This window comes from Coregonus clupeaformis, unplaced genomic scaffold (genome assembly GCF_020615455.1).
Source record: "Coregonus clupeaformis isolate EN_2021a unplaced genomic scaffold, ASM2061545v1 scaf1671, whole genome shotgun sequence".
Taxonomy (NCBI): domain Eukaryota; kingdom Metazoa; phylum Chordata; class Actinopteri; order Salmoniformes; family Salmonidae; genus Coregonus; species Coregonus clupeaformis.
The window spans coordinates 8,019-35,797 of NW_025535125.1; the positions used below are offsets into that span (position 1 = coordinate 8,019).

Below are 27,779 nucleotides of genomic sequence, written 5' to 3' on the forward strand. Positions count from 1 at the left end.
CGTACGTGAGAAAACGAGGTGGTGAGAAGGTTGGCTCGCTTATTGATGGTCGCTAATCAAATATTGAATGGTAATCATGCTGTGTTTATGTGCTTGTGTGCTTGTTGAGAATGGGAGACAGAATGTTGATGTTCGCTAATGTATATTGATGGTTTTCACACTGTGTTGGCTCATTATGAGAATGGAAAATCTGTGTGTGTGTATTAATGGTAAGTCACGTTGTCTGTGAATGTTGGATCATTATGTATATGGTAAATCATGCTGTGTGTGTATTTGCAGGGGTGTCGTTCAACAGCGTTTACACACAGATCTGGAGGGTTCTCCTACACCTGGCGGCCGACCCATTCCCAGAGGTGTCTGACCTGGCCATGAAGGTCCTCAACAGCATCGCCTACAAGGTACTAAACATACACACTCTTCTCTCTCCCTCGGGTGTGTGTGTGTCTGTTTGGTTTTCTTTAGGTGTGTTTTATGCTTTGAAAAGGTAATGTGGTTCGTTCTCTCACTTACACACACACACACACTCCCTCTTCCCTGACATTTTCCCCACCTCGAGACCATTACTTTTGTGCAAATGCAATTAAGGCGAAACGACTCCCCCAGGCCAGCCACTGCAGAGAGGAGAGGCCTGCCGTTACTTAAGGAGGTGTAATAACCACTGTTGGACCCCCGCGCCAGAGAGAGCCCCCTTGTATTTCCTGCTGCTGACACCATCCTTTCCTCGCAGCTTTAGGGCTCCCCACTGGAGCCCTGTAAAAAAACAACAGGACTTACTATATTAGATACTGCATTGCAATAGACTCTAATGTATGAAACACTGCAATAGACTATAATGTATGATGCTGCAGTATTTTTTAAATATACAATATGGGCCACTGTTGCAGCCTCGGGAAAGTGCATTTTACCATGAGTCTCTAACAACTTTTTATAGTCTCCAGAGTGTACTCACTCTTTCTCCTCAACATAATCCACATTCCTATGCAACTCTTCTCTCAGAGACAGAAACAGGGGGAAGCCCAGCTGGAGATCCCTGTGAATATCTGGAGGTGTCCCAAAATGACACCCTATTCAAGTAGTGCACTACATAGGGAATAGGGTGCCATTTGGGACGCATTCTCTCTCTTTGTTGTTTCCTGCTCTTTTGATCCACTTGTAGATGAGCATGGGATTAACTAGCATCTCTCTGTTGCCGTGGTGTTTCCTAAAATAATTTTTGGAGGATTTCCTTTTATCAACCCCCCCCCACCATCGCTCCCTCACAATACATTCTACTCTACCCCAGGTTCCAATTGACTGATTTAACCTGTAAATGATAATTGCCGTAGAAATGAAAGGTAATGAACAAACAATGAGATGGAGAATACTTCAACTGTGTTTATGGTTCGACACAAACAGATACACACAAACAAATATTGGATTGCAAATTTTGCTGAGCCATTGACTTTATCTTCATATTCTTATCGTAATTATTTTCTTATTGTTGCATTGTCGAGAAGGAACCTGCAAGCAAGCATTCCATTGGACGGTGTATATTCTGTACATAAGAGAAATGAAACCTTGAAATCTCAACCTTTCTCCCCTCAACAAGAAAAAAACATCTCACAGGGCAGTGATTCTTTACTACACACACTCTTCAGCCTGGCAGCACTTCAAAGGAAAGAACAGAGGGTCTACCCACGCCTTCACACAAACACACACAAATAAAAACAAGTGTCAATCCAGGTATTCAGCCCCGTGCTAAACGCAATATCGACTGGAGTGTGTAACAGTTTGGTGCAGCCCACGTCCGTTAAAGCGAGAGCGTCAACTGAGCAAATTCAATCCTATTTTAATTTGGATTTTTTCGCCGAGTTGCCAGGTGCCAAGGAGGATGGAAGTATGAAATACATGCAGCTTCTTTTTTCTCCAATTAACTTTGTGCATTTTTTACCTTAAGAGGTTTAAGCCTAAAGGTTAATTGGTTTTTTTTTAGTATGTGATCTATACTTTGTGATGATACGATTTAAGATAAGATTGAAGTAGAATCTGGATGTGAGTCTTTGCTATTCTCTCACACTCCAACATCAGTCCTGAGGGTGCATTGTGGATGAATGTTAGCCCGGGGTGTATTCATTAGTGCAGTTTTGCAACAGTGTTTCTTATTGCACAAGTTCAGCTAGGTCCCTTCCCATTTCAGCCTGTTTGCTTCTAGTTGGTATCCTAGTGAATACACCTCTGGTCCCAGATCTGGTTTTCTCTTGTGCCAACTCCTACAGACCACCAGTAGGAGTTAGCAAGAGAGCACAAACTGATGTGGGACCAGGCTTGATGAATATCTCTTGCACATTCGGAAACACTGGTAGAAAAAAAGCTCTGAAATCCACTGCATGAGATCATGACCTACCCACTCTTCTCAACCCATAATCTCTGAGCCTTACTGCCTTACTCAGCAAAAAATCACCACTCTCACTTCCACAATCCCTCCTCCTCGGTACTGCCTCCATCAATCAGATTGCTTCTTGCATCAGACCACATCCCCTTCCAACCAATCACACCTCAGTTTGAGACTGCTTCACAGGGCTATTATCGTTTATCAGGGAGGTATTCTGTACTTTTGTGCGCCCACAGAACATTTAAATCCCCCTTTGAATAATGAAACACTCAAATATAGAGACACTGGCTGACTGCGTCCCAAATGGCACCCTATTCCGTAACAGTGCACTACTTTTTGACCAGGGCCCAGTAGTGCACTAAATAGGGAATAGGGTGCCTTTTGGGACCCAGATGCTATTAACTTTCTCTGCTGCAGAAGCCGTTGGGTTGCAGGTCGGGCCAGGAGGCCCACTGTGATAACATGGTCTATATAATATAATAATAATAAAATGCCATTTAGCAGACGCTTTTATCCAAAGCGACTTACACGACAGTATCTCTCTAACTTTGTGTACTTTGTTAGCTTGGCTTTTGGAAGTGATTAGTAAGAGTAAGTAGAGTGGGAGAGCGAGATTAAGGGGGGACAGGATGTTCCACAGCACTGCGTTGGCGTCTCCTTTAAGTGCACCGGTGGCGGACTTAACTAAGAACTCAACACCATAAACTATGCAACAATATGTCATGTTTTGCATACGTTATGTTAGGAAGTGTTGTCTATGGGGAAACGATATGCCTATGCGGCGAAGATGACTATGTAGAGACCGGTGGCGGAAGGCGTTGGTTTGAGCCAGCCAGGCACTTAATGCCATGCAATTATGGAACACAGTTGCGCAACAATTCTATGTAATGTTTTGCATTATGCTGGGAAGCGTTGGCTGTTGGGGAACAATATGCATGTTGTTTTCCATGTGTCGATGATGACTGTTTATGCACCAATGGTGGAACGCGTCGGTTCGAACCAAGCACTTTATACTATACAATTATGGAACACAATTACTCAACAATTGTATGTTTTGCATAAAGGAAGCTTAGTCTGTGGGGTAACGATAACTATTGCCTTCCATGCAAAATTCATGATGATGACTGTATGTTGCATGGGAAATGACATACCGGTAATTCAATTTCTTACGCTGTCAGACTAACTTCACCATCACCAGCTCTTACTGATTGTGTAAAATTTCACATCTTCCTCCTTTTGCTATTCTCTCTCTTCCTCTTCTTCCGCTTGCTGTGACTGTTGTTTAATAACGATAGCTTTCCCTCACCCCTTTACAAAGAGAGAAAATATATCTCCATTGTTCCTTAGTTAATATGAGCATCTCGATTAACACTTAGCAAAGACTCCCAGTGTGAGATTAGATTAATTTTACCCTTTGAAGAGAGTACTGCTTCTCACAGCTCTCTCTCGCTGTGATGGTGTGTGTGGCACATGTTAACAGATTTGTGCCAATATGCTTTCTCTGAGTTTGTGTGGTAACTAGCATTTATCTAATTGTCCTTCCAAACAATGTATTATTTGTTGTGGTGGTGTGTGATAATTACTTGGTTTCTCCCACCTAATTCATATTTTACTACTGCGGTTTGTGAAGCCTCTCAGATTAGTGGCAGCCCATCAATAACAACTGTCATTTCTATGCTTCTCTCATATTTGGAGACACTTTTTAATCAAGCGCTCGTCTGCAAACACTAGTAATTGATGCTGCCGCAACCCACACACACACGTATAGTAGGAACAAACCTGAAACCCAAAACACACACACACAGTACACACTACTCTTGGTAATTAGCATATAAATCAAAGCAAAGGCAATTCCAGATGGTGGAATGTGTTTGTTTGCTGGTGTTAACTGGATCTCCTAAAGCGCACCAAGTTTTTCTCTCTGCTCTGGCTTTTGTAAACAACTCACTGTTATTCATCAGGTTTCCCTTTATTGAGTTTGACTTCCCTCTGGTGAATAGCTATTACAGTTTATACTGGTCGTTGATTCTGTTATTGATGGGGGAAGTAGGGGAGGACTTGTCTCCATGGAACAGAGAATTTCAAGGTGTCTGGCTGTTGCTGGTATTGTTGTATAGATCATTTGTCAAAGGGTAATATGTTGAAATACAGTAGAAGTTCACCCAACTGCTCAAGTTACTGAGCATGGTACAGTAGGTTTCCTTTCAAAGTATGGTTTAGCTTACTTGCTTGTGTTTTATGACATTGAGCTCTTCATGGCTATTATCATTCATCAGGGAGGTGGGTTGCACTTTTGTACTCATGCTCTCTCTCTTCCCTCTCCATTTGTTTTTATGTTCCTTCTCTCCATTTCTCTTCTCCTCTTCTCTCTGGTCTCTCAGGCCCTGTCTCTGTCTCTGTCTCCCCAGGCCACTATGAACGCTCGGCCCCAGAGGATCCTGGACTCTGGCTGTCTCACCCAGTCGGCCCCCGCCAGCCCCACCAGCAAGGGCACACACATCCACCAGGCAGGGTGAGTGACCTGCATGCACGCTCAACTCATATTACACACACAATCTTCATAGTCTTAACCCTACCAGGAATATTGGCGTAGCAGAACACACACACACACACACCACTTTACATCCACCATCCTCATTTTCTCACCAATGCTCTCCTGCCACCTACTCTAACCCCTTCTCCCTCCCATATCTGCGCCTCCCGCAGTGGTTCTCCCCCCATGCCTAGTGCCAGCAGCTCCAGTCTGACCAACGAGGTGCCCAAACCCCCGACACGCGTAGGAGAACAGCCCCCCACGCGACCCCCCTACACCCCCACGCTGGGCGGACAGGCCCCCCACTCCCACCAGTTCCCCCGCACGCGCAAGATGTTCGACAAGGGGCCCTCCGGCTCTGAACAGGTACCCTGACATCTAAGAACTTTATTTTCTAGAATCTAATTTCTGGTTAACTTCTGAGGAATCGCAACTTTTCTTAACTTTCTTCAGAAGTCTATAGTAAAGGAAGAAGTGTCAGTTGAGAATAAATCCTGGCCCTGGACTACACTAGCATACCCATTTAAACAAGTATTTTATGCTAATGACCTCAATTGCTCAATTAAGGCTTCTGGGGAAAAAATTATCCTAGTTGCTTAAGACGCTTAATTTTAGTCAATTTAGTCTGTTTGATTCATTATAAAAGATATCTCCCAGGCACTCTTATCTTCTTTTATTATATTTTAAACTGAATTCTGAGAGTGTGGTGGTGTGCATTAGTGGTAGTGTGTTAAATTTGAATATTCTTTTAATTATCTGCGTGTGTCTGTGTTTGTGCGCGTGTTAGGCCGGTGATGATGCAGATGACCCAGGAGGTCACAAGGCCTACATGAATGCCAACCTGTCTACAGGGCTGTGTGACTGGAGCGCCAAGTACTTTGCTCAGCCTGTTATGAAGGTACTGTACTACGCTTCTCTCTCTTTCTTTCTCACTCGCTCTCTCCCTCTCCCGTCTCGTCTCTCCATTTTCCTCCCTCTTTCTCACGCTCTCTCGCTCCATTTTCCTCCCTCTTTCTCATGCTCTCTCTCTCTCCATTTTCCTCCCTCTTTCTCTCACATACTCCCTCCCTCCCTCCCACACACACACACACACAGACACACACACACACAATACTGTAGTGTGTCCCAGTACCTGTTCAAAGGAAGCTGTTTAGCCTATTACAGCTCCTGACCTTCCTTTGATGGTCAGAGGAAGCAGCTGAGTCACGTGTATGGCTGTCTCCACACACATACACACTCACTCACTCCGACACACAAACGTGTCCTCGCACACAAACACACTGTGTTCTCGCACACACACACACGCGCCTTGGCAATGCAGTTAGGGGAGCCATCTCTCCATCCTCTCTGAAATAAAAAAATAGAAAAATAAACGTTGCCAGCTCGTCTGGTTCGAGGTCGGCTGACTTTGCCAAACTGACTCTGGCCTGGAGGTGTGAGAGAGAAAAGGATGGAGAGACTGTAGGTGGAAAAGAGAGGAAGAGAGAGGGGGCTTGAGAAACAGGAGAAAGAGGGAGGAACAAAGTGGGGACTTTGCAGTAGTACAAATGAGAAAGCTGTGTTTGCAGTTTCTGGAATGCTCCCATAAAGAGCCTTTGTGTCTAAAAATCTGTACACAGGTTATCATATCATTGTGTCAGCAGCACGAGGGGTGTGTGTGTGTGTGTGTGTGTTTGTGTGTCTACATAACCATTAGCAGCCCTTTTGTTGTGTGTGTGTGTCCCTCACTCTTTCTCAGACAGGGTCATTGTACAGTCAGTGTGTAATGTCCCACATTAGTGGCTGATACTAGGGCTGCATAAATAATCGAAATTGCAACATTGGCATGTGCAATATCCATATCGCTTTTTTTAAAGCGCCATGAATGTAATAAGGGTCCCATGGGAAACTGACCAACACTTTGGTTCCTACCCTGTCACATCAACTTCTACTGTACCTGGCTTTTTTTATTCGTTGTCATGCCAATTAGATTATTTGCCCATATCCTGCAGCCCTAGCTGAGACCCGGCATAATGACAGCCTCTCAACTTGACACACACACACCTACACACACACACTCATCAGCTCTGACTGAGGCAGACCTTAGTGTCTTAGCACTGTAGAGATGTACAAGCAAACAGTGACTTGCACACACTATTCCCTTGCGTCCTTTACTTAATCATTCTCTCTTTCTCTCCCCCCTTCTACTCTCTTTCTCTCCCCCCTTCTACTCTCTTTCTCTCCCCCCTTCTACTATATTTCTCTTCCCCCTTCTACTCTCTTTCTCTCCCCCCTTCTACTCTCTTTCTCTCCCTCCGGCCATCTTTTCTTCCTTCTCCCTCTCCCATCGTACCTCCCCCTCTCTCTCACCCTCTCCCTCCCTCCCTCCCTCCCTCCACCCTCCACCCACCATCCCTTCCCCTCTTCCAGTCCTTTTTACTCCCTCCCTGTCTCCCTCCATCTCCCTCCACCTGTCCCTCCCACCACCCCTCTCTCTCTGTGTTATGTCACTGTGAGTGCTTGGTGGTGATTACCAGAGCATATGAATCCACATGCGGTAGCAGCTGCAGTAACAGTCAGTGGCTGTGTCTGAAATGGCACCCTATTCCCTATAAAACGCACTATGGGCCCTGGTCAAAAGTAGGGCACTACATAGGGAATAGGGTGCCGTTTGGGACGTAGTCAGTGTGTGGCTGCTCTGTTAGTGTTTAGTATTCAGAGGGCAGAGCAGGGAGCCTGGTGGGGCATGTGCTTAATAAGCAGCAGCTCTCTGGCCTCGCAACACTCCACCATTACACTCCATTACAGTCTTTCTCTGTACATTACCAGCCCTGTCCATAATGCTAATGGTTACAGCTATACACACAAGGACACGTACACACATATATCTACATGTGTGCGCACACAGACGCACAGAAACACATACACACACATCCACTTGGAAACACACAATCTACAAAGAAATGCACGCATGTACACACGTACACACACGTACACACACACACACACACACACACACACACAGAAACACTAAAACTCAATCCCTTCCTTGCCCTCTGCAGTTACACCAGAGGACCTCCATTGATGTTCACTAATGATCCTCTCCCTGTTCTCTCCCTGTCAGGGACTGAGGGATGGAGAAAACCATCAACACATCCTGAGAGGCAGCCCTCAGAAAGAGAGGCGATGGATGGATGGAGAGGGAGGGGAGGAGGAGGGGATAATGGATGGATGGAGAGAGGGGGAGGAGGAGGGGATAATGGATGGATGGAGAGAGGGGGAGGAGAGATGAGAGGACAAGCAAGGATAGAGCTTTTAACACTTCAAGCCTAAGAGGCGACCCTCTTCATTTAGCTCATTAACCCATCATTCCAAAGAATGGGATGCCAGAAAGAGAGGAGGAAGAGGAGAGAAGAGGGGGAGATAAAGAGAGTGTTAGATGGGCAGGAAGAGGGAGAGTTGAAACGTGGGAGAAAACACTTAGCAGCCTGAGAGGCAACCCTTTTCATTTAGCTCAGTAGCACAAAGCTCTTGTCTTTATACAAGACCATGAAGGAGTGTGATTGGAGGAGAGAGAGAAAGGGAAGCAAGTGTGTCTTCCTCTGTTAGCTCTGGAATCACTTCTTTTTAAGATAGTAGAATATATATAATTTTAGAAAGTTTATCAGAGCGACTTCCAGTTAATGAGGGCAGACATTTTTCATACTTTCAGTTTAGACATGCTTCCGCCTTATTCAATATAATAGAAAGAAAACATTTATCTCTCGCTCCTCTCTCTAGATTCCAGAGGAGCATGATGTGGAGAGCCAGGTGAGGAAAGAGAGGGAGTGGAGGTTCCTGAGGAACGCCCGCGTTCGAAAACAGAGCCAACGCATCACGCAGAGAGGTGACAAATATACACACACAGATACACTATGCATAGCTCATACACACAAGATTACAATAAATAAAAAAACACTATGCATAGACAATTACACACACACAAACACTATGCATAGCTACACATACAGATACACTATGCATAGTTACACACACAGAGATACACTATGCATAGTTACACACAGATACACTATGCATAGCTACACACAGATACACTATGCATAGCTACACACACACACAGACACCCACACTTGTGTAGATTTGCTGTCACTCTTGTATAGACACTCACCCACAGTATAGAAAGAAAACTGTGCTCATGCACTCACTTAGTCAGACATGCCATGGCATACCGTGGCAGAGGGATATGGGGATATTTGAAGAGTGATACACACACGTTCCCCTCACTGGTGAGTATGCATATGAAGCTAGAGGGGGAGAGAGGATCTATTGGAAACCCCCCTTGTTCCAAAAGCTCTGCCAGACGGGTCTCTCTCTGTGTCAGAGGAACCCCCCGCACACACACACACACACACTATAAACACAATGCACACACTACACACACATTAAAGACCCCAGGCTTCAGCGCAGCACCCCTGTGAAGTCAGAGCTCGCTCAAACAGAATGGCTAACACTCCCACGTCACTGCCAGCCCCTACAGGCACACACACACACAGGACACACACACATGCTCACGAGTCCATTGGCGTCAGAGCTGAGGCTCACATACGCATGTATCTCTCTCTATCCCCTTTTAACCATCCCTTTCTCCCATCCTCTAAAGTTGAGAGACTAAAAGATTAAGGCTGCCCTCATCATTCTCCTGCCTCTGGGGAGCACAGACAGAGAAAAGAGAGGGGTAGGGAGGGGAGCGAGAGAGAGAGAGAGAGCGATAGGGGGAGTTAGAGAGAGGGTAAGGGGGGCGGACAACAGAGACATTAAAGAAGAGAGTCGGGGAATCAACCTTAAAGGCTTTTAAAAACGGATTAAAGTCTGTTTTTCTCTGTTTTATTTGTGATGAAATACGTGATGAGTTTGCTGAAAGCAACAAAATGTTACAATGTTTCCCTCTCGCAGTATTGCATTTTGCTTGGTAGAGAAAACGACACAGACAAGACTAGCTTTTAATGAACACCTTTTCAGCTTTTGATCACCAAGTAGAGAGGCGAAGGTCTTGCCAATGTCTCGCTAGGCTAGATTCAAAACATTTTCCTCCGGTATTTCCTTTGTTACGACTTTATGAAATATTTTTCAATTAGTATTTCTTTTCTGAAATTCCTGACAGTCTACTTTGAGACATTCCAGATAGCCAAAGGACACATTGACGACACAAATGATGGTTGTCATGGCAATGTAGCGAGAGCTAGACCTTTAGACAAGGATTGTAATGTGACTGTAGGACAATTGAATAGGGCTCTCACTATCAAATGTTCCAGTCTTTATGGGAGTTACAAGAGTGTGTTCATCCAAACATATCTTTACTATCGTGATACCACAGTCACACACCCATTTATATAGACTTCTATACTTATTTTCATTAATTGATGAAGCCAAATAATATATATGGATTGTATTTTTGGACAATATTTTATTATCTATGACCGACTGGTGTTTGATCCTTGTTTGGTGACTGGTGTCAGGTGACTGATAGTGCTCTGTCTCCTCCCCCTCTAGGCGTGACGCGTCTGGATGACCAGATCTTCATCAACCGTAACCCTGGCGTTCCCTCCGTGGTCAAGTTCCACCCCTTCAACCCCTGCATCGCCGTGGCAGACAAAGACAGCATCTGGTAGACAGCGGTGTTATACGCAACACCTCAGCTATATTTGGAAACACATTATTGACTGTCTCACATGAGTCTATCCCTGTACATAACGCTCTACTATGGCCAGACACATACAGTGCCTTCAGAAAGTATTCACACCCCTTGACTTTTTCCACATTTTGTTGTTAAAGCCTGAATTTAAAATGGATTAAATTGAGATGTTTTGTCACTGGCCTAAACACAATAACCCATAATGTCAAAGTGGATATTTTATTTATTTATTTTTATTACATTTTTTACATATTAATAAAATATTAAATGCTTAAATGTATGGAGTCAATAAGTATTCAAGCCTAAATAAGTTCAGGAGTAAAAATGTGCTTAACAAGTCATAAGTTGCATGGACTCACTCTGTGTGCAATAATAGTGTTTAACATGATTTGTAACACAACAAAATGTGGAAAAGGTCAAGGGGTGTGAAACTTTCTGCCCTCAGCCCTGGCCAAAAGGAGCACTACAGTATATGAGAAATAGGAAGCCATTTGAGATGTGGCAATTGACTGTTTGCTGATCTGAGAGGACTGGATATGTCTATACAAGCCATATATTATGGGTTATTTGTGTTAATCTCTGTAAAAAGAGTTGAAAGTCATCAGAACCAGGTCATTCAGACACATGCTGTAGTGGCAGCCCTGAGAAAAGCCTGGCCCCTATCAGGGCCATGACACAGTCCAGTGACGCACATAGAGACATATCTGGCAGTGCTACAGACACTTGGTTTGATGTATAGTGCCGGAAGTAACTAAAGTGCTGGGGAAAAGTGCTGGAAGTAACTAAAGTGTATGTGTGTTCTCTAGTTTCTGGGACTGGGAGAAGGGGGAGAGGTTGGACTACTTCTACAACGGGAACCCTCGCTACACCCGCATCACAGCTATGGAGTACCTCAACGGACACGACTGCTCACTACTGCTCACTGCTACAGGTCAGACACACACACACACACACCTATACACTGTACACACAGGCAGGTAGCCTAGTGGTTAAAGAGCGTTGGGCCAGTAACCGAAAAGTCGCTGGTTCGGATCCCCGAGCCGACTAGGTGAAAATCTTCCGCCGTGCCCTTGAGCAAGGCACTTAACCCGAATTGCTCCTGTAAGTTGCTCTGGATAAGAGAGTCTGCTAAATGACAAAAAAAATATTATATAAATACACATACTCGCGATCTCATGAACACACACATACACTCACAGACTCAATTATCTTGTACGCGCACGCACGAACGTATGCAAGCACACACACACACGTGCAATAATCGAACAAACTCCCAAACTGTCAATCACTTCAGCATCACCCCATCGAGCTAAATGCAGAGATCTTGAACAATGCAGAAACCAAATAGACCCTAGTTGCCTCAATTCAAGGACACCATCATTTTGCAGCAAATAAATGTGCATGTTTTCTCCCTCCTCCTAGACCTTGAAGTCTTAATAAGCAAGCCTGGCTCACATCCTCAGACAGGAACACACACTGTTCCCTGGGTGAAAAAAATGATGTCTTAAATAAAAATAAAAGGAATTAAGTCGGCAGCATTATATTGAATTGCTGGAGAGCACCATTCTGTTCACGGCTTCAAAGTCATATACAGTCATGGGATTTTGTCTGTAATTTTGAACGTAGTCATTCATTCACCCTGGTTTGTAGCCCTGTCTGAAGACTTTCAAAATACATCCGTATTTGAAGTTCTTCCCTACCGTGAAGTGAAGGATCTAGCACGATCAGTCATTACTTCTAGGAAGAAAGGAAGTGTACATTGGAACATGGCCTTGACCTAGGCTGGTTCAATACTGAACGTTCTGGGATTCTTTGGCAATCTGTTCAGGAGGACTAGAGAAACAAGCCCCTGTTAACACAACCTTGAAATGAGTTTCAGTTTAGTTTGCGGTACCTTTGTAGAATGGGTGGCAGGGCTTGAAAGTGGTGGGAAGGCTACCATTCTTGGAGGAGCGGCACGAGCACATTGTATTGTGCATATGAGTTTGTAGAGTTGAAGGAGGCTAGAGGCTGAAGAGACGAGGGAAAATTGCTTGAAAGTTGCTTTGTGTAAACCCAACGTAAGAACTTGTCTGTTAGCTCTTTTGTACAGAGATTTGTTCAGCGATGCATGTTAAGGGATAGGATGCCTCCCAAATAGCTATCCCTATATAGTGCACCCACAGGGCTCTGGTCAAAAGTAGTGCACTCTGTAGTGTGCCATTTGGGATGCAACCGTAGACTGTGCTCCTGTTGTGTTCTATCGGCACTCTTAGGTCATGGATGTGCTCGAGGCCATAGCGTTTAATTCAAATCCATGTGCACATGCTTCGTCTCATGGGCACAAAAGGAGGAAGTGTTTGTGCAAGTGCAAATATGGAAGTTGTTAGCTACCTCTAACCTTGTATGATAATGTTTAACATGTTTTTTTTCTCTCTTTGCTTTTCCTTCCTTCTCTCTGTCACCTACCCCCCTTTCTTTCTTTCTTTCTTTCTGCAACCCTCCCACTCCCACCTTTCTCTCCCTCCCCTCTCCCTCTCTCTTTGTCCTCCTCTAGATGACGGGGCGTTGCGTATCTGGAAGAACTTTGCGGACCAGCGGAACCCAGAGATGGTGACAGCTTGGCAAGGCCTGTCCGACATGCTCCCCACCACCCGAGGTCAGCCATCCTCCAGCTCCCACAGTAAAGACCACGCTGTTTACCCCCTAGACCCCCTCCATTTATCAGCCTAGACCCTCAGTGTACCTCCCTATCAACCTCAGTTTACCCCCCTGTCCTACCACCACCACCACTACACACAATACAACCTTTACCCCGTTCCCCCCCACCCCAAACCCTCAATCCACCTAGTCCTAGCGTCCATTATTCAAGTCCCCTCTTCCTCCCCACCGTTCAGAATTCAGGCCCCCTTCTCCCCACACTCCTTTTCCACCATCTCTCCAACCCTCTCATATTTCCCACTCTACATCTGTCAACCGCTTGTCTATGTTCCTCTCTATAGTTCTGACATGTAGCCATTCAGAGAACTATAGGCTATGCTTATGGATGGCAGGTGCAGGAAACGGGCTACTTCATACTGCATTCATTCATTCATTTGTCAGGGACCATGTGCAGTGTTTCATACAAATACAGGCATTTATTTTGATGCTGATCACCAGTTTTGGTGCAATATAGGCTTGAGTTAGAATTGTGTCAAATCATATCAACGTTTATTGGTCACATACAGATGTTATAGCGAGTGCAGTGAAATGCTTATGGTTACCAGCTCCTAACAATGCAGTAAAATGTCAATCTAGTACACAAATAATACAAATAAAGAAATGAAGACATGTCGGTACGAATCGAATCAACAACCCAAAAAGCGGCTTAACAGTAATCTAAATGCAATCTGATACGTATGTACACTGGATGAATTTACACAAGATATACTAAGAATATATACAGCAGTAGATATATTAGTGGGCAATGTCAAGAATCCAGTATATAAATAAATATGCGGTGTGTGTGTATAAACAGTGTAATTAAAATGCAATGTACAGTATTAGAAGTGTGTGCGCACATACAGGTCAAGGATGATCTATTGTATGACATTCAATACATAGCTGAATCACATTCAATTATTATCTGTGGTGGGTGTGCAGGAGGACAGGCAAGGGAGCTAGCTAGCAGGATGTTAGCTTTGACAGCTCTGTGTAGAATCCTAGAATGAGACACACTCATTCTATTCAATGAGTGTATGTGTTCTGACTGACTGACAGTACAGCGGACCACCAGCTGTGTGTGTCCCTATTAACAAAGATGAGCAACGTCCCTGCTCAGTGTACCTGCTGAGAGGCGACACACTTAGCTAAGCATCACAGGGAGAGCCGTCAGACACACACATCCCTGAAGATTTCAGAGTAGGGCACATATCATGGTCAGCAACAAGGTATTCAGCAATCAGGATTTAGCAGGGTAACCACCCTTCACCTTGGAGGTAGAGATGGCCTGCACAGCTCAAGCTTGCGTTGATACGGGTAGCGCAGCTCAAATGAACAGATGCCATTGTGAGATCGTCATTGGCAGCGATTGTAACGGCTTCAGAAGCACACACGCGTTCCAAAATCTCCCCCATCTCCATAACACAAGCTCTCCCCTCCATCCAGTAACGGCTTGTGTCGGGTGCTATTCCTCTTCATTTTGCCTCATTTCATTCAGATCCTCTAATTCTGGCTTGCTACTTTGCTGCTACGTTGACTTTGGTTGGTTTTATGTTCCGTCTTCCTCTCCCTCATTACATGAGGGGCAGAACAAGGCTGCTAGCTCCCCCCACACAGTAATAGTTGTATTGGTGTTAATGATGTTTCACTATGCTATATGCAGTTAGTCCTGTTATATTGCAGAACACACTGACACACACACATTCACATGTATACACTGTGTACAAAACAGGTTCTTTCCATGAGACTGACCAGGTGAATCCAGGTGAAAGATATGATCCCTTATTGATGTCACTTGTTAAATCCACTTCAATCAGTGTAGATGAAGGGGAGGAGACAGGTTAAAGAAGGATTTTTAAGCCTTGAGACAATTGAGACATGGATTGTGTGTGTGCCATTCAGAGGGTGAATGGGCAAGACAAAATATTTAAGTGCCTTTGAACGGGGTATGGTAGTAGGTGCCAGGCGCACTGGTTTGAGTGTGTCAAGAACTGCAACACTGCTGGGTTTTTCACGCTCAGCAGTTTCCCGTGTGTATCAAGAATGGTCCACCACCCAAAGGACATCCAGCCAACTTGACACAACTGTGGGAAGCATTGGAGTAAACATGGGCCAGCATCCCTGTGGAACGCTTTCGACATCTTGTAGAGTCCATGCTCCGACGAATTGAGGCTGTTTTGAGGGCAAAAGGGGGTGCATCTCAATATTAGGAAGGTGTTTTGGGTTGTTAATACACTCAGAGTACATGCATACACACACATACACATTCACACTCGCATGCACGAACACCAACCACACGTGCATTCAACAAGGTGCACACACACACTTATCTGCCCTGTGGTACTGGGGATTTAGACTCCTCTGCCCTCCAGGATTTTAGATGAGATATGAACTACATCCCAAATGGCACCCTTTTCCCTATATAGTGCACTACTTCTGACCAAGGCCGTAGGGCGCGTATATGATTTAAGATGGAGTGTAACTATCTGGAGCCTGTTTTAAATGCACAGCCAGTAGTTGAGTAGTGGAATATCTCACTCTTTTAGTTTTTGATCCGGGTGTATCAGCGGTATTAATTTGGAAGTTGTAATGCTGGGGAAACTGCAGCCTTGTTCTTCCGCTGCTCATTGTGTATGTGTCTGTGCGCGCTTATGTGTGTGTGTGTGTAGGTCCGTGCATGCGGGGGTCCTTGCTAACGGTGTGTTGTGCTGGGGCTGACGTGCTTCTGACTCTCCTTTCCCCCTTCCCCGGCTCCTCCCCATCTCCTTTCTGCTCCTCCCCTCGCAGGTCTGGCCAGGCGGGTCTCCATCTATCTTGACAGGAGTAAGGGACAGGGAGGTGAGTGCTGCCATCTTCTTTTCCCCTCATCTGACTGTGTGCTGCACAAACTCCAGCAGTCTGTCCCTGCACTACTTCTTCCTCCTGTAACCAGACCCCTTCATCACCCCCCAGGCCTCTTTCTTCAGTATCCCTCTATCACACAGGCCAAAGCTGGTGTCGTGTCTTCCTACCGGTGGTCATGTACAAAACAGACATGATGGGTGACAAACTCTGCCCAGACAACTCTCTAGTTTTAACTGTAAGCTTTCGCACGCAAGTTAAATGCAGATATAGCGTGATTGTCATGTTTGTTTTTATGAATTATTAACTTTGTTTACTTGTTTGACCCTTTATGAATAAATGATAATAAAAACAGTTTGTGTAGATATAGTTAGAGCCTTTTTCCAGCGTGATATGGGAATATGACGTTTCTGGTACTATCTGCCCAATATCATTGCAGGGTTCGAATTCCAGTGGGAATAGTGCACAAATCAGGGAACCCCAATTAGTCTTAGAACTATCAACACGGCACCCCCACCATATGTGTTATAAAATATCATTTTTAGGGCATCCTCAATCATCTAAAGTGTATAATTAGAGGCCTGCTGGTCATGTGTGATGTTGATAGTAGAAATAATGTCCAATACTTCTCTCCAACCTCTAGCCCTGAGGCCCAAACTCCAGACTCTAGAGTACCCATGATTAGTTCCCTCCACAGCCAAGCAGGGGGCCTTAAAACTATCTTCATCCAGACCTGGGTTTTTCCTCTGCAGCTGAATTAGCATGCAACGTGTGTCGGAGAGAAGATAATACAGAGATAGGGAAGGAGGAAAGGGTAGAGAGAAAGAGAGGAGAGAAAGTGAGGGATTGACAGAGAGAGGAAAGTGAGAGAGATATGAGAGAGGGAGAGCCTGCCTGCCTGTTTGGGTGTTTATTTGTTGTGGAGCAGCGCAGTGCGAGGCTCCGTCTCCCTCTCAGCCCTCATTACACCCTATGGAGCTATCATTAGTGTTTGTTTAGCATTCGGAGAGGGAGACGCACATCGACTTACCGTCCACACAGACAGAGCGCAGACCTAATTAAGTTCTCATGCAGATGTCGTTTGTAAAGGCTTGCGCTCTCCCCCCTCTCTCATTCTCTCTCTCGTCTATCACGCCCCTCAACTCTCCGTTTTTCTCCTGCAGCAGCTTGAGGAAGTTTTTCATTTATTTTATTTTTTCTGACTAGACTAGGGAAGTTTGAGTGAAAGTAGGGCAGTCCTGGGGCTGTTTGGCTGGGGGGGGGAGATGTGTGTCCTACTCCACATACACTGGATGGCTGGAGGCTTGTTAAAAAGGCCTCTGGGAGGTATTGGCTGGGAGATACAAGAGCACAAAAGGATACGTGGAGAGCGAGGAACAGAGTGGGGGGCAGAGAGGGACTAGGAGAGGAACAGACAGAGAGGGACAAACAGAGACTGAATAAGAGAAGGCTCAGATGGCTCAGCGACTTTGGATCACTGTTGTAATTATCAGACTCCCTTAGTCTGTAATACAGGTTAAATACAGGCACCGCTCCACTCTAGAGCTTATGTCTCTCGTCAGCTCACAGGTCAACTAGCCTAGCACCAAAAGCTTCGTAAAACTACCGGTGTCAGTGTCCATCAAATCAACCCCATCCATAGTGACACCCTCATCGTCAATTATATGCTAAAGGGGTGCAGCGTAGTCCTAGTTAATTCCATCACCTGGGTCCTGGAGGACACTTTCTAAGCAAACGCAATGAAGGGAAGAAAAGAGAGAGAGGAGGGGAGAGGGAAGGGTGCAGTCTTTAATAAACTGCGGTGTGTGAGAGCCAATCCATCAACAGGTAATAATGGTGTGGAATGAGAATGCAGAGGCAGTGCTAGTCTCCTCTAGAGAGAAAGAATGTGTGATTGGAAATATAAAGTGACACAGAGGGATATATAAGGAGAGCTATAGAGAGAAGGGGATTAGGGAAGAGAGGCAGGGGCAGAATGAGTAGTGGAATGGGGCTATCTTAGCCACTGGAGACCGCTAACGCTAGCTTATGCGAATACTAGATATAGCGCTAACCTCATTGCGCTAGCAGCTAGCCCCTATACGCCACAGCAACACCCACGCACAGGCAGCCCCGAATATCCAATCCATTGTACAGTATGCTAATGCTGACTAAATCATTAGCCGCCTTTGTAGTCATTATTAAGGAGAACAATGGGCCTCCAGTTAGGAGGGAATTTGAGATGGAGGGAGAGAGGGATAGATGGTGAGAGAATGAGGGAGAGAGAGCGAAAGAGAGAGAGAGGCAGGGTATATATTCGAGGAGGTATTCCCCTGTGTATAAGGAGAACCCTGAGAATCAGATTGTGACGAGGCAGAAATGCCTAGGCAGTACTCCCTCATATACACTCCCTCAGTCACGCATCTCCATACATAATGTCGGTATTGATTTCTGTGTGGACTCCTAAGATCCCTGCCTCACTGGTTAGGCTGCCATAGGGAACTCAGATTGATTCTCTCATTTTAGGGTAGTTGACTAGTAGCATATAGAGTCGGTGTAAGAACTCAATGCATTGACCCTGATGTGACCTAAAGCACGGAAAATCTTTCAATGCCTGAGATTTTCTTTGGATTGGAGTTGGTCAGGAATGAACTGTATGGAGGGAGTGAAGGAAAAAGAGCGGTGATGGAGTGAGTGGGAATAGGAAAAAGATGAAAGGAAAGAAGAGAAAGAGAGAAAGAAAGATGGATAGATGGATAGATATATGGATGGATGGGGTGGACTTGAAGGGCGTTTTGTTCTCTTCTGGCGTTGGGTTCAGTCAGTGTGTTGACTTGTAAGCAGGGGTTGGAACCGTTTCAGGGAACAACAAAACTGGAAAGAATTATGTTTTTTGAGGAACGGAAACATAACCGGGAACGAATGTGATCTCTGGTGTTCAGGAACATAACCATTATTTTAATATTTGATAGAAATAAGCTTTTGGTGCTTATGGAAGATTTCTGGGATCTTTTATATCAGCTCATGAAACATGGGACCAACACTTTACATGTTGCGTTTATATTTTTGTTCAGTATATATAAACCGGTACTTTCTTCTGGTTTGAACCGGCTCAGAACTTTATAATGCTGATCAGAACAGTGGAATGGAGCTGAAAAAATTGTGCTTCTGTTCAGAACGAAACGATTGGAAATGTTTGGGGTTTCCAACCCCTGCTTGTAAGCGTTGACTTTAGTACTATCTTCCTGGAATAGTTAAAGTAAGAATAAGCAAGATTTCCCTTCCTCTCCCTCTCTCTTCATCAACCAGAGATGGGAATTTCTCACTAACGCAGAGCTCCAGACTTCAAAGGAATGCCTCCTCTTCTCCCTCAGTCTCTGGTCTCTGAATGGGGCCAGTTGTTCTGTGTTTGTGAGTGTGTGCACGCGTGAGTGCGCTTGTGTTGTTTGTGTGTGTGTTTGTGTGTGTGTGCGCACGCGTGTGTGTAACGGGGGAATCACAGATGTGCGTGTGAGTGTCCCAGCTCTGTGGGTGGCTGAGTACACTCTGTGAAGTGTTCCCCCCCACGCGTCTGCATGTGAGCCCTGAGCTAGCTAACAGCCCGCGTAGCTGTGACGCCAGAGCTAGCCACACTGGGGCTTTGAAACAGGGCTGTGAGGGATTTGGACCAGACAGATGGAACAGGGTTGGGATTGTTGATGATTATGATAATGGGAGAAGAGGAAGGAGATCATGATATGTAGGAGGAGGAAAAGTAGGAAGAGAAGCAGTGTGCGATTCACTTAGAGAGACAAAGTGTGTGTGTTTACAGTGTGTATGTTGCAAAGCCCATAGCTGCTTTCAGAGTTATCCCCTGTTGCTCTCCACACCTGTCTATCACACAGCACAGGTACAACACTCTGGGAAACAGTGTCCCTCTGCCAGTCTTCACCTGTCCGTCAAGGTTAGGCTACGCCCCCGGCCCTCTGCCAGGTGTCACAGAGCGGCTTATCAAGTACGGTTGAGACGCGACCACAGCTTAGCTCTGTGACTCCCTCTCTCAGTAGCAGCATATGGAGGTGCTGACGGCTTCTCTCTCTCTCTCTCTCTGGGTGTGACACCCTGTCAGTGCTGCCTGCCAGTAGTAACATCTGGTAGAGTAGTTTGGTATTTTAACCTCAGCCTGTTGTGAGTCACAGGGTTTGCAACCGTCCCAAATTCCAAATGTATATAGCCCCCTACCCTTAGGGTTGGATAGATATTAGTGATATCCTGATGGCTGGTGTCAGACAGTGACCTTTCATTTGACCCACAGTTGACTCAGATGGTGGGTTTCCTGTTTACATCCGCCAGGCCTTCAGTCTGAGTGTGTGTCTGAGAACTTTGGGCAGATCAGCAGAACCTGTGCTCAGCTGGTAGATCATGTGTCCGAGTCCCAGACATTGACAGCTGGGTCTTTGTCAATGGTGTTTCCGCCTGTGTGTGTTCCCTTGTATCTTTGTGTGTGTTACTAACCAATGTCCTCTCTTAGGTGCAGGCATGGTGGTGGACTGGGAGCAGGAGACGGGGCTGCTGATGACGTCTGGAGACGTGAGGGTCATCAGGATCTGGGACACGGAGAGGGAGATGAAGGTCCAGGTAAAGAGAAACGCACACACTGATCATGCTCCCTAACCTCTTTATCAATGACAATGTTTTGAAATGTCACAGTTGCCTCTGCACATCCATTATTTATCAGGTGACGAATCTCAAATCCCTTCTACAAGTTATTGTTTTGACCAATAGGTCCATTGGGTCCATTGGGAACATAATGACAATCTGTGGAACTGTGGATACTTTCCCCCTCCTTCTTGCATATCGGTTTACAGTGCCTTCAGAAAGTATTCACACCCCTAGAGTTTTTCCACATTTTGTTGTGTTACAGCCTGAATTAAAAATTGATTAAATTGAGATTTTGTGTCACTGACCTACACAAAATAACACGATGTCAAAGTGGAATTATGTTTTTAGAAGAAAAAAAATGTAAATAAAGTAGCTACAATTCCTAAAAACAACATGTTTTCACTTTGTTATTATGGGGTATGGTGTGTAGATGGGTGAGAAAAAAATCTATTTAATCAATTTTGAATTCAGGCTGTAACACAACACAATGTGGAATAAGTTCAGGGATATGAATACTTTCGGAAGGCACTGTATGCGTTCTGGTATTCAGCACCTGGTTCAACATTATCAATTGTATTTCCATTCAACCTGTTAAACCTACTATTTGACAGACAGTAGTATGTGAAGTATTCGAACCCTGCCCTGTCTCGGGCTGTATTGACGGCAAAGGCCAGACGACATTCTCCATCAGTCAGCTGTAGACGTGATTGATCGAGTTGTTAGCCAGTTACTCAATGTTTAATGGGCACCGTGACAACCACAACATTTGTCATGTCACGGCCTTGACTATGTAATTACGTTAATTTTTTTCCATATTGCTTTAACTAATTGTGTGTGTGTGTGGTCTACCAGGACATCCCAACGGGGGCAGACAGCTGTGTGACTAGCCTATCATGTGACTCACAGCGGTCTCTCATCGCGGCGGGGCTTGGCGACGGCTCGGTCCGCGTCTATGACAGAAGGATGGGCGCCAACGAGTGGTGAGTGGTCTAACACGCGCACATACATACACACACGCTCGCACGCTCACACAAACGCAGACACACACTTTTAATGGTGCCACCACACCTTGACTACACGCTTTCATGAGGCTTCAACAGTGAGAATCATCCCTACACGCACATGTACCTCATCACATTATTCTGTCTAAAATGTGACTTGTGAGGTAAATGTGAATGGGCTACTAATCTTCCTGATTCATGACTAAATCATAAGGTTTCTTATTCCCAGTACCACAGAGAGAAGCTGTGTGTCTTAATGTTTAATGAAGCTCTCATCAGATATATTTTATGCAAGAGTGCTTTTTCAATCCCCTTAATTATCATATTACACAATGTAAAATCGTTTGAGCAAAGAAAAATATGTAAAGCTGTTGATCAGTTCTTTCTTAGTTTTATCTACACTTGCCGGACAGTATATTCGGTACACCAATCTAGTACCGGGTCAGACTACCCTTTGCCTCCAAACAACCTAAATTCTTCGGGGCATTCTCCAAGGTGTTGGAAACGATTCACAGGGATGTTGGTCCATGCTGACGCGATGGCATCATGCAGTTGCTGCAGATTGACAGCGGTACATTCATGCTGCGAACAGCCCGTTCCATCTCATCCCAAAGATGCTCTATTGGCTATGAGGTCTAGGGACTGTGCAGGCCACTCAAGTAAACTGAACTCGCTGTCATGTTCGAGGCAATGTTTTTCCGCTCCTCAATTGTCTAGTGTTGGTGATCACATGCCCACTGGAGCCGCTTCTTCTTGTTTTTAGCTGATGGGAGTAGAATCCGGTGTGGTCGTCTGCTGCAATAGCCCTTCCGTGACAAGGATCGACAAGTTGTGCGTTCCGAGATGCCGTTCTGCACACCACTGTTGTACTGCGCCATTATTTGTCTGTTTGTGGCCCGCCTGTTAGCGTGCACAATTCTTGTCATTCTCCTTCGACCCCTCTAATCAATGAGCTGTTTTCGCCCACAGGACTGCCACTGACTGGATGTTTCTTGTTTGTCGCACCATTGTCAGTAAACCCTAGACACTGTCGTGTGTGAAAAACCCAGGAGGGCGGCCGTTCTGAGATACTGGCACCGATGATCATACCACGCTCAAAGTCGCTTAGGTCACTCGTTTTGCCCATTCTAACGTTCAATCGAACAGTAACTGAATGCCTCGATGCCTGTCTGCCTGCTTTATATAGCAAGCCATGGCCACGTCACTCACTGTCTGTAGGAGCGATCCATTTTCGTGAACGGGGTGGTGTACTTAATAAACTGGCTGTTTATTTGATGACTCATATCACTGTACATAATTTAATTGATGAGTTGTTCATGAAGTGATTTTTGCTGTATTCTCACCTGTGCAGCTCCCAGCTCTCCTGCCGCATCCTGTGTCCAAACGGTCGTGTGCGTCATCAAATGCTTCCCCCCCACAGCCAAACATTATTTTAGTTCCCCCCCAAAGAGAAAACAGAGCAATTAAGCCATAAAATGTCCCATAAATCTTTAACTAATGCTAATTTAAGAGCTTCCCCTCAGGCACTGAGACTGTAGAACACTTTCCCTATGTGGTCTTCCTGGCTCTCCTTTAAAACCAGTAGAGGGCTAAGCAAACACACGCATCGCATACACACATAGGCAAACACACACTCGTGCACACTCTTACACAACTATTTTTGCGAAGGGAACAGGGATAGGTTTTGGTCCTCACTTTCGCTTTCTGATTGCTACTTACTGCTGGCCCAGGGTCAGATTGTTTTCTACTTCTTGAAGCTAGGATTTGAGGTTAGGTCATCTAAATCCTAGATTTGTGGATGCTGTTACCATGGAGAGGGGCTGTCCTATAGTGATTATACCCATGTACTTAGGGCGACACCCAGTGGCCATATACACACACTGCAGCCTTGCTTACTGTTTGGGGTTTTAGGCTGGGTATCTGTATAGTACTTTGTGACATCTGCTGATGTAAAAAGGGCTTTAGAAATACATTTGATTGATTGATAACATAGACTCCATTCAACACAATGACACTGCTTTAAATTCTCACACGTCGGTCACTTTTACACTGTGTGGCATCTTGCGTGTTAATAAGTGTGTGGGAGTCCATCCACCCACGCTGCATACTTTTCGCATCTTCCTCTGTCTCTCCTGTGAACAACAACATGGTTGTAGGTGGAGTAAAGTTGGTGATGCTTTTCCTCTGTGTTTCCACAGTCGTGTGATGACGTACCGGGAACACTCGTCCTGGGTGGTCAAGGCCCACTTACAGAAGCAGACGGATGGCAAAATCATTAGTGTCAGGTAGTGCTCATTGGTGATTGATTGAATGGTTGATTGATTGGATTATTTCTGTGACATATTCGGGTGCCCAAATATGGTCATACTACTATTTTCCACTCTCTCACACTCTAGTTCTCTTGCTGTCTCTTTGGCCCAGTCCAAGACCAGCACCCTACTTATTGTAGATCTAAATGGATGTGATGAAATGTCATGTACTGTTTGTACCTTCATCCTCCTCCCCAGTGTTGATGGAGACGTGCGGTTCTTCGAGCTGCGGTCGCCTGACTCTGTGAACGTGCTGCAGACGGTGAAGGGGTTAACAGCGCTGGACATCCATCCACAGGCCAACCTGTTCGCCTGGTGAGTTCACAGGTCACGGCACAACACAGGAAGGGCCTTTATAATTGGTCTAAACCATGGAGGTTAGATAGAGGACTAGATGGATTTAATCCGTTTTAGCCCTCTGTCAAACTCTATGGTCAAAACTCACTTTTTAGGAATTAAATGTGGTCAATACTATATGTCATGTTATTAACGGGTGTAAGGTGGGGGACGGTCTGACGATTTCAACGTTTGCTACATTTGGTATGGCAGCTATGAAACTAATTTCTCACTCTTTCTCTCGTTCTCGCCATCCTTTCCCAGTGGATCGATGAACCAGTTCATAGCGGTGTACAACTCCAGCGGTGATGTCATCAGCAACATCAAGTATTATGAGGGGTTCATGGGCCAAAGGATCGGGGCTATCAGCTGTTTGGCCTTCCATCCCTACTGGGTACTATGGCATTCTTACTCTGTTCATAGTAGTCTGAATCCCAACTTGAAAACATTTCATGGGAACTACGATTTGGGTGAATAATGCATTCAAGTGAATAAGTTGGAATTGCGTTGGTACAAGGATTATACTCTGCAAAACCTACTAACTTGTACATGTCTTTTCATCACACCTAATTAAACTAAATGGTTTGGAAAATGAATGTTTTTACACCTGTCTTATGAGTCCATTATATTCGTTCTCTTTCTCTCCTCTCCCAACAGCCCCACCTAGCGGTGGGCAGCAACGACTACTACATGTCCATCTACTCAGCGGAGAAGAGGCTCAGATAACCCCTCAGCATCAACCCCCCCCGCCTCGAACTTTACCTTTGACCCCTGACCTCTCTCCCCTCGGAGCCAGGATGTAAATGACTTCTAATGTACATATGCAATTATTACCACCCCTGAATGTTCTATAGTGACGGCTGCTGACAAACTCATGTTATGATGACTTATATTATTATTCTTGATCGTTTATTCATATTCTTATTATGAAGCTATTGATTGTAGACTTGGCAGTGCTGAGGAGTGTGTATATTTAATTGCGTATATACAGAGACAAATAATAGGTCTATTTTAAAGGTTCCAGCCTTGGCTGGGGCAGACTGGCGTTGTCACTACCTGAATGAACTCTGAATGACCTCTACATGACTTTTCTATGACCTCTATGCATCGGGGTCAAGGGGTTGTCAAGAGATAGACAATTCCCTCTCTACTCTCACACACACACTCACACATGACTCTGGACCTAAAGGCGTGGCTCACGGACGCCCGCATGACCCTTATTGAAAACCCCCCCCACCCTTGCAATAGCTAATAGACTTTCTCTCACTGCTCGCTCACAAGATGGTGGACTACGTGCTTTTCCGGCCAGGCACTTTGACCGACGGGGAGCATCTGGTGTGTGAGAAAGTTAAATGTAGAACAGAGCACAGATGAGCCCAAAGTTGGCCCACAGCCTTGGACACAAACTGATGCCCATATAGATGTCCACTACCATGCTATACTGTAGGACTAACCAAACCTCCTTGCATCCATGCGCCCAATTGTGCTAAACTCACCAACCTTTGCCATTCATCTCCATTGTCCTTAGCACAATGGGTGACTACTGCTCAGTTCTAATCCCAAGACTGAATGCTACCTGTCTGCCCTACCTGCAAAGCAATAATGAATTAGCAAGGAGCTCTGTACAGCCTCCAAGCCTCTGCTGCTCCAGCTCCAGACCCCCCACTCAACAGCTGAGCCATACCCGCCTGAGGAGCCCCAGCACTGGGAGACACGGAGCAGTTCGCTGGGGTCCTGAAGTATCAGCTCCAGAGCTCTGGCTGAGGCCCGCTTGGACCATGCCCATCCCCAGTCTTTCCTACAGACATAACCCCAGCCAGAAGCACTCTGAGGCTGGACGAGAAGAAAAACAGCGCCCACTGCATCCCCTCATCCCAATTGACAGCAATACGAAGCGGTCTTGTGGGGCAGAGGGTTCTGCTGCTACTTTGCTGCATCCTCGCACACAGGCTTATGAGGACTTTATGAACTGTGCAAGGACTGTCCCCAGAAACACACACCCCAGCCCTAGGCAGCCCTTTCCCCTGTGTGCCAACAACCAACCTCCCCCCTGCTATCCGCTACAGTTTTTGGAGAAAAGTCTGCAGCAATTATTTTCTCCTATCTTTAATTTTTTTCTTTTAACCTTGCTTTTATTTGCCAGACGTGTTTGGTTTGATATTCTTTAGCAGAAAGGGAGTTTCAAGAAGATTGTGATAGAGTTGAGTCAAAAAACAGGAGTGACTTCAGACCTTCCTCACTTGGTGTAATACCAATGGTAAATACACAGGAATGCTCCATAGCGCTTCTTCAGTTCAGTGTCCTTGTTGTTAAAAGCCACAGCTCTCCTGTCAACTTCCAACACTAGCTCAGGTACCTCATGAGCCACAATATACCACAGAATACCACAACGTCTCCGCATGATAGACACAGAGGTCTGACTGCCACAAGGTCTGGTGTTACTCTTGATGTGACCTTCCTGTTTTTCTTTTAAACTTTTTTTTTCCCCCATTCGCTTTTTTGTAATTTTATATTTTTAATTTGCTGGTGTTTGTTTGCCTTTGGATCTCAGTGGGATGGAGAGATGGGAGAGGACTGTTTCTCCCCCTTTCACAGACGCTCTCTCCCACCCGGTGTCTCTCCTCATACTCACCCATGGATGCTACCCTCACCTTTTTGCCTCTAAGGTCAACCTAGAAAGGAATGGACAATAATGCTTTGCCTGTGGACTGAAGGTAACCGGTAACACATGCCATGCGTTCTGTATAAGCGGCTGCACTCGCAGTCATAACCAAGCCCCACTACGCTCTGTAGCTCCCCCTCTAGTGTATGGAGGAGGTACTACAGCCTTCACTGCTTTCACTGACACCTACAGCAAAACCCCCACAGTGCTGTGTGTCAGCCATGCTCAGAATCACATCTAGATATCCTGCTTTGAGTTTTAACATTTTAGATATGGAAACAAAATAAACTTTAAAGACATAGAAGGAAAAATTGAAACAATCAGGTGTTTCTCTGTGACGGTAGACTGCTTTGCTGACTGGTTTATAAGACAGGAGGTGAAGTCAGTAAAATAAACCAAATACACAACAAGACTGGTTTTCCTGGTGTTTTTTTTGTTGCCGTGTGTGTTCATGTGTGTGTTAATGTTCATGCTCGCATTATACAGTTCTACATGTAACGTGTAAGACAAATGTATCTGCTATTGCGTCACAATATTAATTTCATTACCATATCGGTGTATCTGGAATGTTTTATTTAAATAAATATAACACTTTTTATCAGGCATATTATCCTTCTCACCAGACCGCTTCAAAACATCCCCTGAGGAGTGAGTGTCTGTGATGTGAAAATCAGTCCTGATATGAATTTCATATCAAAGACTTAATTAAGCCTGAGATTCGAGGTGCTGCTTGCCACGTTTTGTTTTAGTTTTTCA

The 27,779-nt window shown here is 45.2% G+C and overlaps 1 protein-coding gene across 6 annotated transcripts; it reads left to right on the forward strand.

Moving 5' to 3' along the window:
* The first annotated feature begins 171 nt into the window (after positions 1–171).
* LOC123487350 (regulatory-associated protein of mTOR-like) lies at positions 172–27,435 on the forward strand. Of its 6 annotated transcripts, none has more exons than XM_045218572.1 (15): positions 172–398; positions 4,780–4,883; positions 5,078–5,270; positions 5,692–5,802; positions 8,664–8,769; positions 10,434–10,548; positions 11,382–11,506; positions 13,112–13,237; positions 16,042–16,092; positions 20,585–20,691; positions 21,568–21,695; positions 23,915–24,001; positions 24,224–24,340; positions 24,626–24,755; positions 25,019–27,435. In XM_045218572.1, exons 1-15 carry the CDS (start codon positions 207–209, stop codon positions 25,085–25,087), a joined length of 1,761 nt encoding a protein of 586 aa, XP_045074507.1. In that variant the 5' UTR covers positions 172–206; the 3' UTR covers positions 25,088–27,435. The 6 variants fall into 6 exon arrangements, with proteins under 6 accessions (XP_045074507.1, XP_045074505.1, XP_045074508.1 ...); XM_045218570.1 differs by having other exon boundaries at positions 175–398; positions 4,753–4,883; XM_045218573.1 differs by having other exon boundaries at positions 175–398; positions 13,112–13,213.
* The last annotated feature ends 344 nt before the right edge of the window (positions 27,436–27,779 follow it).

Excerpts from the sequence above, each read along its gene's own strand:
- LOC123487350 (XM_045218570.1), top strand. The coding sequence starts at position 207 with ATGGTAAGTCACGTTGTCTGTGAATGTTGGATCATTATGTATATGGTA. Across the intron at positions 5,803-8,663 it reads TTGCTCAGCCTGTTATGAAG|ATTCCAGAGGAGCATGATGT; the intron begins GTACTGTACTAC and ends TCCTCTCTCTAG. Across the intron at positions 13,238-16,041 it reads GCCATCCTCCAGCTCCCACA|GTCTGGCCAGGCGGGTCTCC; the intron begins GTAAAGACCACG and ends CTCCCCTCGCAG.